General features: G+C 43.0%; 1 protein-coding gene across 1 annotated transcript; it reads right to left on the reverse strand.

The window, feature by feature from the left end:
- Window positions 1-1,205: 1,205 nt before the first annotated feature.
- Window positions 1,206-11,413, reverse strand: GPR132 (G protein-coupled receptor 132). Its single transcript, XM_082283659.1, has 2 exons — window positions 11,346-11,413; window positions 1,206-2,531 (listed from the first exon to the last, which is right to left on the reverse strand). Exon 2 carries the CDS (start codon window positions 2,506-2,508, stop codon window positions 1,465-1,467), a length of 1,044 nt encoding a protein of 347 aa, XP_082139785.1. The 5' UTR covers window positions 2,509-2,531; window positions 11,346-11,413; the 3' UTR covers window positions 1,206-1,464.
- Between the last annotated feature and the right edge of the window lie 1,091 nt (window positions 11,414-12,504).

A 12,504-nucleotide genomic window follows, 5' to 3' on the forward strand; every position in this document is an offset into this window, starting at 1 on the left:
ACCAGAGGAGTCATTAAATAATTAAAAAAAGAAGTATGTAATAAATCTAATAAATTGAGGATATACAATTTTGGCATAATGGTTCTTTCCAAAAGTGTAAGAATATATAAGAATAAAATATAATATACAGAAATATCTATGGCAATTTTAAGATATTAAAAAATATTGTATTTACATTAAGACTGGTCAATATTAATTCAATACAGAAATGTCAATGTCAGTAAAAATTTCAACATGTCACAGAAACACAACACCACAGATGAAATGGAATGATGCTGTGAATCACTCTACAAGCTCATACTCAAATTGGTTGTCTGTTAAATCTCATAAAAACATGAAGAAGTTGCTTAGATAAACACTGCCAGATGTGTATAATTTTAAAGTTCTTGTTTGAAGACACAAGGAACTACTATCCATAAGTTATTCATAATAAAAGTGGCAGCAGCAACAATGAAATTTGCCCCAGCATGTCTGAGGGAGTTCCCCAGCTGTGGAGGAAGGACTGTGCTCTCCAGACTTCCAACCTTCCATACCATCTATGAGCCTACCCACATCTTCTACAGACTCCTACACAGTAGCAGTGGGATCAATAACAAAAGGGAAGGGTTAGCTTAGTCAGAAATGAAACACGAGTTCAACAAACATTTGGAGATGGCATAAAAGCAGACCCCAAGTCCACTTGGAAATGTATACATTTTCTATATATTTAATTGCATTCTAGATCTGACTGCCAAACAAGTAAAGTTTACTAATTGTAAATTATCAAGCATTAGAACTGTATGTTTTAAGAATTTCAGGGCAGTGCAGGATCTTGACTACTGCAGCAGCAGTACTGTTGGTCTGTGTTATCAGGCCATTGTTTTGCCCTCTAATTCTCCTGGAACATGTGACGTAGCTGAATACTGAAGTACGAGGAAAATGGTCAAGGTTCTTGCTGAAAGACTTACTCATTTTTAATATTTTCCACTGGTTAACCACAAACGTTAACAGCAGAGCACATGTGTGAGAATCTGAACAGGTACCTCCTAAAGAAGCAAAAATTTCAACCATAAGAAGAATACATTGTTCTCCTCAGCAGTGCTCTTTTTTTTATTTTGCTCAGAAGATAAAACTGGTTTTATTTCATATGAGAAAAAGAGTCAGTCAAAAAGTAAGCTTTTAAGATCCTAATTTGAGTCAAAGTAAATTACTTAGTTTATTCCACATATCCTTAGCAAAGCAGTATTTTCACCAATGATAACTGGTGGGCAAAGTTTGTTGTAGGAGGCAAACAAAACTGTGAATTATTGCTCCCATAGAGTCCTCAAGGAGTTGCTGGCCCATGCAGGACATGCAAAATAATGTCAGCGTGTAAAGACTTGTGTCCTGCAGCTGGCATTGGGAACTTCTTATTTGTTCCAGTGGCTACAAGCTAGCTGCCACTTTCCTGGTCTCTGCCACTAGTACAGGCCTTGGATGAATCTGTTATTTCTTTGTTTCCTTTTCTTTGGTCCCCTCCTCTGATTCTTTTGGCATTTCCGATTTTCTGCTGTCAGTATTGTGAGTAGTGGATGAACTTATCTTGGATGAGTTCAGTCTCCATCTTCTCAGGCTCCTATAACAGTCTTCTCTGACATTTTCACTGACCAGCACGTAGATGATTGGATCGGCAGCACCGTTTGCAGTGCATAAACACAGAAACACTGTAAAAATTGAATATATCTCCTTTTCAAATGGACATGGGCAGTCTTGATGAAACATAAAGTATATGGCTCTTATTATGAGCACCACATGATATGGAGCAAAGCAGACCAAGAAAATAACAATAATGGCAATAGCCACATACTTCACTTTTGCTTTCTGGTGACAAGTCAAGCTGATGCTTCTTTTCGTAGTTTGGAAAATTCTGTAGTTTGTAAAAATGAGGATTGTGAAGGGTATGGCAAATCCAAATAGGAATCTAGCAAAGCTGAAAGAAGCCAATGATATGTTAAGGGGCACTGTCTCAAAGCAGGTTATCACATTTGTACAATTTTGCTTTACAGCTTCCGTGGTAAATACTGGGGTGTGGATTACTGCAACCACAGTAAAGAGAAAACAGACTATTATGATGGCCTTTTTCTGTCCTCTTCTCCCCCTTGATTCCAGAGAATACACCAGTGCCATGTAGCGATCGACAGAGATGCAGCACAAAAGCAGAATGCTGATGTAGATATTGCAGAAAAAGATGAATCCTGTTATTTTGCAAGCAGTGTCACCCATGGTCCAGTTGTGCCCATTTTGCACATAGATAATCCACAAAGGCAAGGTACTTAAATACATCAGCTCACACAATGATAAACTGAAAATGTAGATGGCAACTACTTTATTCCTTTGGATTTGTACAAATGTAAGCAGAGAAGTTAAACAATTTGCTGGAAGGCCTATACCAAAAACGATGCTGTAAACAGCAACCAGAAGTGTCTGGCTGTCTTTGTAGGGAAATCCTGGGCAAGTGGAATTACAACTTTTGTTTAGACAATCTTCCATTATTCTTTTCCAGCTGCTGTTTCCTGAGAAACAGAAGACAAGGTGGAAAGTTAGCATTGCATCACTTAAAAATGTGTCAGTAATGTGTCATAGGTGCCAGCTTGACATGCTAGTGGAGCAAGTGGGATGGGGGATGTTTGAAAGGTGCCTCCTCAGGCAGGAACTGAGAAAGAAAGGGTCACATCCCTCCACCTCTGAGAGTTGGACTGGAATCTGGGGGGTATGTGGAAGCTCTCTTAAGGGGGATTTGAAGTTTTGTCCCTGGACATAAAATCATCCATCTCCTTTCTGTCAGTTCCCATTCTAAAATCACACTGTAAATACTAAAATCCCCATCGTTCCTCATGCCATGTATCACCTGCACCTAAAATTGCACGCAGGGATCAGCCTACAAAAGTAAGGTAGATGAATATGAAGCTGTAGGGCAGCTTAGATGTATTTGAAAAAAAAGCTGGATTCAGTATTGTCCCCTCTTAAGAATGACTGGAGAAGAGAATCCTCACTGCTGTATGGAGAAGATGGCACAGTACTTAGACCAGTAACAGGACCCGAGAGAATGGCCTGAAGTGGTGTCAGGGGAAGTTTAGGTTGGATATTAGAAAAAGATTCTTAACCCAGAGGGTGGTTGAGCTGGTGTTAACTTACAAACACGGTGGTTACAAAAAGGGCTGGTGGTGAAGAGTTTTTTGCTGCCTCTGAGCATCTGTCACCTTTGGCGGAGGAGAAGAGGTCTTTTCTGGGCTGCCTACCTAACTATTGTGTAGAGGGGATAAAAAGGGTGCTTGATTTCAGGGTCAGCAGTGGTTCTCTGCCCAGACCTCGTCTGTTAGCTGACATACAACAGCTTGTCCTTGATTCAGGCATGCCTGACCAATGTGAGAGCTGCTGTACACCTGCACACCACAGAGGGTCTTGGAGACGTCCCCTTCTATGGTAAAGCACAACAGGTGAATACAGATCATAGTCGGGCAGATGGTGACAGCCAGGGAAGGGACATGGCACAAGTCACACACCACCTCAGTTACTCATCAGCTTGTCTACCCCACACACCTCAATAAAAACACCTTCAGGAGTGGTTGAGGGTGCTCTCTCCCCCCCTCCTCCTGGCTTTGCACACTTCTCTTGATCCTGTGCTTGTCTGAATATTCTCCTTTCTGTACAGCTTCCCCCAGAGCAGTCAGTGATGGTGCAGGGCAGGAAGTGGTAGAAGAGTTCTGTCAACACATGGCTCCCAAAGTTTGTCTTGACTCCTCCCCTCCCACTTTGGCTCCAAGTCTCCCTCCCATGCTCGGCATCCAGGAGGGAACCTCAGGAAGGAGATGTCTGTGGCTTTCTAAGCTACCTGCCTGGGGCAGGCATTTTTCCTTGGTGTTTAGCATATGGACTAAGCCACAGGGCTGGGGCTGAGCCAAAGAGACCTTCACCCTTAAATGGCTGTCAGCTGCCAAGCATGATGCCCCAGCTGACAAACTGCAGCCACCGGTGTGGATTTACACTCTAGAGAAAAAGCAGATGCTGAAGGACTGTCCTGAAACATTGGCCTGCCAGCTTGGGAGCTTGTATCCTACCCAGTCAGGATGGTCTAAGTCCCAGCCCCATATCAGGGAGGAGAGGAGGCCACCATTTGCTGTACTCCTCACCTTCTCCAGGCTCTCAGCCCTGTCCAGGGAAGAGTATTCTTCCACTGGCCACTGCATCCACCCCCAGTTCGGAGCTTCATTTGCCTTCACTCAGTTCTCCAGGTCTGCAGAGGGGTTTCCCCCTCAAATGAAGATCATAAAGCAGCACTCAGCAATTTATTAAATTTCTCCTGGTGACATTGCCCCTGGTGTTGACACACCCTTAAGGAGAAGGAAGTAACACCACAATCCACCCTGTGACTAAAGTCAAATTCTCTGTGCCTCTACACCCCTCTTCAATTGAAAGCACATTTATATCTTCTTCTCAGACCTTTAGAATTTAATGGTTTGATGCTTGGCTCAGCCCAGAAGATTCCCACTTCTGTCTTCCTCTGGGATGTTGAGGCTAACCTGCATCTCAAATATTAATTCAAATGAAAAACAGTAATAATTACACAGCTGAAAAAAACCTATACACTATTTTCTATTAATATTTGTGATGATCAGTTTTGGTTTGAACACCAGAACTGAAGAGATTTATCACAACCAGCAATTTTCAAGCATTTATGAAAGGTCAAACATAGCAATGATGACAAGGATGAGCAATATCCAAGAATGCATTTGTGAGATACAAACTGTTCCAATGAGTTATTTTTGCTGCCCTGTATCTTTCAGTTGAGCAAAGCCCCTCCAAAGTAGCTGTTTTCACTTTTCTGTGGCCTATCCTGACATGCTGGGTGTCACCAACCATAACTAGGTGTTACAGCAGGTACTGGCTGAGTTTTGCATCAACAGCTGAATGTATTTTTGTCAGCAGTCTGAGGCTTCTTGCTGTGTGAGAGTCACTTCATGAGACAAACCGCAGTTATCATGTGCATGTTTCTCACCTTCAGGATGTGCAAAACATCTCATCTTCCAGGACAGAGACATCACTTCTGGCTCAGGAAGCACCTGAACACAAATCACTGGAAGATGGGGTAATCTGCTCTGTATTTACACTCTTCCATTTCTAATGTTATGCTGTGTCCACACTGTTAGACAAATAGATAATTACGTTTCTTACTCCTAAAATGCAGTGGCTCCTGCTGCTCATTTGGGCCTGTTTAATTAATCTTTTCTCAAGAAAAGTCTTTTCAGTAACACTGAAATGTAAGAAAAAGGGAAGTGAAAACAAGCAGGAAAGCAAAAGGCTTTACTTTGCCTTTTTTTTTTTGCTATTTGTGTATGAACTACTCATGTGCAACTGTTTAAATTTCCAAAGGAGAAGTTGAAGTGATAAAAATAACCCCTATTAGAAAAAATAAAAAAAGAAAATTACAGATATGGCTACAAGGAAGACAAGGATAAGTCAAAAAAGCACAATAGTTGGACAGAGACTGGTTGAAAATCTTTGCATTAACTCATCTGAGATACACAGGGGCAGAAAAAAAAAAAGGACACAGTAAAATCCATAACATGAGTACAATTACATGAGAAAAGCACATTAATTAATATATTTTTTATTTTCTAATATTTTTCTCAACATCCATCTCTGCCAGGGATTATTGTTAAAGCTGAAAGTTTTGAGGCATTTATGTGGATATTAGGAACAATTTAAAATAACTTCTGTGATGGTTAAAATTAAACAAACTTTCCCTTCACACTTTTCTTCCTGTCTCCAATATCTGTAGAGGAAAACAACCTGCATGTCTTAAAGCATAAATCAGCTTTCAGTGAATGAGGATACAAGTTTCTCCTGAGGGATTTTGTGTGCTTTCTGCAGTAGAATGTGGTGCTGGAAGTATTTGACACAAGGGTGCCAGCAGGATGTCAGTTGGACACTCAAATCTAATATTGAAACACATCACTTCCCAGATGTGACATTTATGCCACCTACAATGCTCGTCACCAGCAATGTCACTCCTCCAGCATCTGAACCTGGGCTTCTCCTTCCCATGCAGGACTTACACTACCTGCCTGTAAATGATCAACTAATAAACTTTTGTGTCTCTTAACTTGAAGGTGAGAAATTGCTGAGGATTATTTGCTCTGCTGTTCTTGAAAGTAGGAAAAATGTTTATGGTGTCTTTGAATAGAAAGAGATCATGGCCCATTTGCCCAGCAAGTCAGTGAACTGCCTTATTTTTTTTTCCCATTATTAATAAACAAATTAGTAGAGGAAGTCACTCCTATAAGCATATCTCAGCATAAAAAGGAGAAACAGCCATGGCTCCACTTGGTTACCCATCAGACCCATCATTTTTACTGACACACACAACATAGGGGGATTTGAAGCTGTACAATTGGAAATTTGAACATAAACCCATGTATTTTCAAGCAACATCATTTCAAAGTTGAATATAATATATGAATATATAATCTTGACACTATATGGTTTCAAAACTCTGTTTAGAAAAAAAGTGTTTTAAAGCTATCCTGGGAATCCAGCCTGAGCACAACTCTATCCTAAATTATCATTCTTCCACTGGTGAAGCAGGTAACCCCTCTCATGACTAGTGCTGGTTAAAACAAATTATGGGGCATATGTAGGCTGAAAGCAGCAAGACCTTGGGATTAGTTATACAGCCTTAATATTTAATTCAATACTGCAGATATGAGATATAATGCAGATATAAGCAGTCTTATAAAGATATTAAAATAAAGATGATATTTGGTAGAAGACAGAAGTTATTAATCAATTGCTTTTCAGGAGGGGAGGAGCTCAGCAATCTTTCCTGATGAGGGAAAGATACTTGATTTACCTCATGATAACACTGTTCATAGATGTGAACTCTCAATGACTGTAGATTTTTAAATACCTGTGTGCAGGTTCTTACATGAATCCACACATCCCCTTCCCACAATCTAGAAATCCCACAGTAGTACTAAATGTGCCAGTTTGCTGAAATCAGCAGCTGTGGTACTACTAAGGGGAACTGTCATAATTCAGGTTTGACAAAGGCCCCAGCTTAAGAAGGTGATCTTTCCCTGATCTGAGTGCCTTAGTGCCATGTTACACTACTTGGAGAGGGACTGCTCAGGAGAGAAGAATGTCTGGTGGGTGGGAGAGAAATATGTTGATAAAAGAGCTTCATACTGGGTTTAAGACCACGTTATTCAACATATATAAAAGTGGGTAAAACTACTTAAATGTAGGTAGGGGAAGTTCACAGGTGAAAAACAGACCCCAAAATCCACCCGTAACAGGGGACTTTTTTCTCCAGTCTCATGATTCAAATGCTGTGAGGCATGATTTTGGGACTTTAGACCTAGCAAAAGTTTCTCAGTCGTCCCTGAGAGCACCAGAGTGCAGCTGTTGCAGGGCAGATTTACTCCCTGGTACCTACCAGCTTGCATGGAAAAGATCCCAGAGCCAGAGGAATGGCTCCATGGCCAGGAGAAGCATCAGGAAGCCCAGAAAAGCTGTCATAGATTTGAGGCTAAACTGTCAAGTGAACAGGCTGAGGAAAGTGTAGGTGTTGGAGCAGCAGCAGTGAAAGTGAGCGGCTGAGAGTGGCTCTGCTTCACACCATCTTCTTCACACCTGAAACCATCAGGCACTTGAGCTCAATGAGTTCCTAAAGCTGTTGCAGCTAAATTGGTGGCCTTGGCAGCTGGGGAGGGGGGGGGGGGGGAGGTAATTGTATCTGGCTTCTGTTAAAGAAATGGCTCATTTGAAAACCCAGCTGACCAAACTTTCTTATTGGCTTATGCTGGAAAGACAAAGTTTTAGAAGAAGAGGATGAGAGGTGTGATTCCCATTCCTCTCTCCTGCATCAGGGTGCTCATGGGTGCTGGTTGAAGCACAGCCAAGTGCCAGCAGTTTGGCACTAGGGGCTAACAAGTGGATGGAAACTGTGCTGGATTCCCAAAAGAGCAAGCTGGGATGTTGGAGAACAGGCTGGGATATCGGGGAACAGGCTGTTTTAACAAGGTGAGGAGGTCTGGCTATGCTGGCACACTGTTAGAGGTGAATGTGTCTCACTGCTAGGCTTAAAGAAAATCTGACTTCAAACAGCTGAACAAAGAAACACCAAGACCTATGTCTAAATGCATGGGTGTACCCCTTAGAAAGGGGTGCTCTGTTATCCTTTAGATTTTAGGATTTCCCCAGCAGTTACTTGTAGTTATCTTCCTCCTTATTCTTGGCCTCCAGGCCTTCAAACAGGAGACTCCTGCCAAACCTTTGGCACCGGCAGTTAGAAACACACTAAGAGCCACAGAAAGGCCCAGTCTAGAGCCGTGTCCCACTCAAACTACTGTGATGACTCAAAATCATCTCTGGGGTGGCAACTGTTCAGCTGGAGTTGCTGGAGATTTCTGGACTGAGTTCATACATCTCACCCTTCAGTGAACACCAGCATGTGGCCACGTGTGACAGCTGGACCAATGCAAGACAGTAAGAAAGGTCTTCAAGTCCTGAGCAAGCAGAGGACAACCACAGCCACCCTGTGGCCAAGAGAAAGACTTGTTCCTGCTAGGAGGAGCATTGTTTGCAGACCTGTGAAGGTGGGATCTCATCACCTCCAGGGCAGGCAAGATGGTCAGCCTGGGAGTGGCATGGCCAGGCCTATGGCTTGTGGCATCCCTTAGCTGGCCCCTCTGTGCTCCTATGGGGCCTCTGATGCTGCCACACAAGAACAGGACAGTGTTGTAGCAGAGTTGATGTGAGTTTTAGTGACCATTCAGTTATCCTACCTTGTGGTAAGTGGCTTTGCTTATTTAAAGTTGGCTGTGGATGGTGGCTGGCCAATGGCTCTGCTTGTTTCCCATGTCTTGGTTTGTTTTAATTAATGGTCAAGGGTTGTGTCTGACCACAGTGTGGTCCTGTGTGCTGTTGGCCTGTCAGTGCTGAGTCCTGCCCAGGCTCTGTCCTTTGTTGCTGACCTGGTCACCTCCTGCAGCCTGTCATCACCTGGGTCTGTCTTTCCCTGTGGTCTCTGTACTGCCACGGTTCATTCCTGCCTTTCACCATCCTGCTGCTGCTTTTCCTCCCTCTGTCCCAAGGCAGAGGTTTTCAAACCACTGCCATCCCAGGAGATTCACAAATGGTAAATCATACATATTCTGTTGCTCAAGCTCCTGGAAGTCAGAGGATGCTGGATCAGAGGCAAGTGTCCAATGCCACCAGGCAGTGACGCAGATTATATTTGTTCATGACCAAACACATCTGATCAAACTCCCAAATTCACAAGCCTCCCCTCTTCCTGCACTGACACCTTCACTGCAGTCATTACAGTCACAGGGATCACAGGCTCCTTCTGCATCCCCACAATGTGTTTGTCTCTTTCATCCCTCTGAACTCCCCCAGTCAGAGCATGGGTTAACTCTGCTGCAAAGAGTGAGCATGGATAGGATGGTTTCTTTTTGCCAGGAGTAGAAAAATGCAAAGATAGTGTTGAGTTTTGACCTTGTGACAGCAGATGGACTCTCCCTAATGGGGGTCTTGGCACTGCCCTTGTGGGTCTGTACAAAAACTGCTGTGACGTGGGAGCTGCACTGATGGTATCATCAGTACTAAAGATGTTGCTGGGGAAAAACAGAGCAAAGAGATGCCCAAAGTAATTTCGTGACCTGTCAGACTCGGGCTCACTGGCAATGGCTGTTACCTACAAGTCTAGCTAGTTTCATCTCAAAACTGTTACTTTTGTCTAAAGTAGATGTATCTCAGCAAGCAGGATTTGTAAAGCCTTGTGAAAACCACAGTGCCACCTTTATTGAAACAATCCTAGTCTTAACAGAATGCCTACAAATGGTATTTAACAGTGCTCTGAACTTAGACACAAATATTTCCTCCTTCTCCATTTACCATGAAACACAATTTCTTTTTCCTTTTCATCCTATGATTTGCTCTCAACTAACTGGAGAACTCCCATTTTCCCTTTTCACATCTGGGTCACCTCCTGTAGCTACGTACTCCCATACCAGCAGCAGGGCTTCCCCCTTAGCACTTTAGTGATACCATCAAAACCTGACGCTCAAAGATTCCCCTTTGCATGTACACACATCTCTGACGTCCCTGTAAGCCCACTCACTTCTGCTAAATCTGTGTTGTTTTGTCTGAATCCTCATCTCTGATCTTTTCTGAGTCTTTATACATTTACCACAATGAGCATCTCATTCTTTTTGGGACACTTAGGGTCTACTACCCAGTTAGTAGATATTTCCCAAAGTGCAGTGCTACTTGTGTGATCACGGTGAGGCTGTAAGATCAAGGTCTCCCCAAGAGGCTTGGGAAATGCTGAACCTGAAAGAGCTGTCTGCACTTTCAGGCAAAAATCTGAACAGAGGGGGTGCCCAATTCAAACTCTGAGACTTCTTTAAATATATTGTCCTGTGTACAGAACTTTGGAAAACATGTCAGAAGAAAATCAGTCTTGCCCATTACGTACTAAGGTGCAGAATAAGTGTTTTGTTCTGTTTTGGGGTTTTTTTTGTTGTTGTTTCCCCCATACACCCCTCTTCCCCACAATGAAATTACTGGAAGTTAAAGAGTTGCTGGTTTAGAGGTAGCAGCAGATCTGAATGGGATTATGAGAAGGACAGGTTTAAAATAAACCCAGATCCTCTTTGGTCATTGGCAAAGTAGTCAACTCCGAAAACATTTGACCAAAAAAAAAAAGTTAATTTTAACTACAGTTAGTCTCCACATTCCTGAGTGCCAGAGATCAGCAGTGCTGATGAATAAAAGGTGGAGAAAAAGAAGGAATGTAGTGTATCCAATTAGTCACTATAGACCAGCAGGTAAACTTAACAATTAAATGCCTGCCTTGCTTTTCCAGCAGAGTAAGGATGAGAGGAAAGGCTGGATGCAATTCTCCTCAAAAGAAACCCAGCATTCATATTTCTATTAAAATTCTCTCTTCATGCCTCATGCACTGCAGTAATAGCTAAAACTAACCTCACAGCAACCTCTATTCTGCCAAAATCCTTCAATCCTAATAATCATCTATCCCTGACTAGAACTAAAGTTGATTTCTAAGAGAAATACGTTTTTTATAGGAAAGGGAAGGGAATTTGTAAGGAAGACAGGTGGGAAGGACTGCATCAACTGCAATTAATTAATAGAGACTCAGCAACGTTATCAACCACAAGGAGATTTAGACTATGGTGAAACATCAGCACATTCTGCAGTTCTTGAGCACAAACACCCGGCACGGAGAAACAGTGCTCAAAACAGAACAAAGGAAAATGTTGCTAAATAGAAGCAATGCCTGGACTCAGAGATGGAATACTTACCCTTACTTTCTTTCTTTTTTTTTTCCCCCTTTTTTCCCCCCTTGGTTTTTGCAGAGGAGGCGATGGAGTGCTCCAGCTCTTGCCGCGCTCAGAGGCTGCTCTGACAGAACTGCAGGAAGTAGCTGACGGTACCGCGGGCAGCCCTAAATGCTGTGAGCTAAAAGAAGCTCTGTTGGCACACCTTCATCCCCAAATGAGTCACTTTTAGTTGGGGTACGCACAGGAAGCAGAGGCTGCTTTCAGCGTCAGCAGAGCACCTAGAAGGAGAAGCAGCCTTAAAAAAGTGTTTGCTGTCATTCTGTCGCTTGTACAGGGGTGGGAGGTTGCTTTTGTGACTGCCAGACTCTTGTTTTGGGCTCCTGCTCTAGGCACGCACCTCAATCACTGCGCAAACGTGCTCCGGAGGGACAAGGGAACGATGAACTGCCCCCAGCCCTGTGGCTCCTCAGGAGCAGGGGGCCTGCGGGAGCTGCTTATTCCGTATTTCTGCAGTGGAGGTAACTCCCACTCTGGGTGCGACACATGAACTCACCTGAGTATGTGTGAATTGGCTGGGTACTGAAAAATGGGAAGCAGTATTAGAGCCCAATAAAGGGTGTGGTGATAGGCGGGAGAGCCTATTCTGGTGCCAGTTGGGATTGAAAAGGCTGAGAATGCTAAAGAAGATTAGATGGTGATTTGAGCACCTTCTAGAAGAAGAAGAATTCAGTTGCAGTAGTTCGTTAATAGCAAAGGGCATTGATAAGAAGGAGCATATGATCTTTACCAAGTGCCCTGGTTCAGGCTTTATGTGAAGGAGGAAGAAGATCCCGATGTTCTGTTGCCAGACTAGACCTTGTTTGTGAGACCCGTTCCATGTGGTTTTGCAGATGCAGTATTTCACTCAGTGAAAGTCAGTTAAAGCCAGATTTATTAAGTTTTCAGGTAACTTCTCCATCAACTTCTACCAATTCCACTTGCAGTGAGGTGCTTACAGGGCCCCACAAGGATCTGTCAGTGCTTGCAGGCTGCTGAGGGCTAAGGTAGGACAGAATGGATCTGGGAGGCAACCTTAGGCAAGCAGAGAACTGAATTCACTTTTGGTATCTGTATTGAAAGTGAAACATTTCTTCTGAAAATTAAAGAAATGCTTGGTATGTACTTTCATTCTGATGTGAAA

Source organism: Coloeus monedula, assembly GCF_965178545.1.
Source record: "Coloeus monedula genome assembly, chromosome: 6".
NCBI classification, from domain to species: Eukaryota; Metazoa; Chordata; class Aves; order Passeriformes; family Corvidae; genus Coloeus; species Coloeus monedula.

Coding starts and splice junctions, on each gene's coding strand:
- GPR132 (XM_082283659.1), bottom strand. CDS start 2,508: ATGGAAGATTGTCTAAACAAAAGTTGTAATTCCACTTGCCCAGGATTT.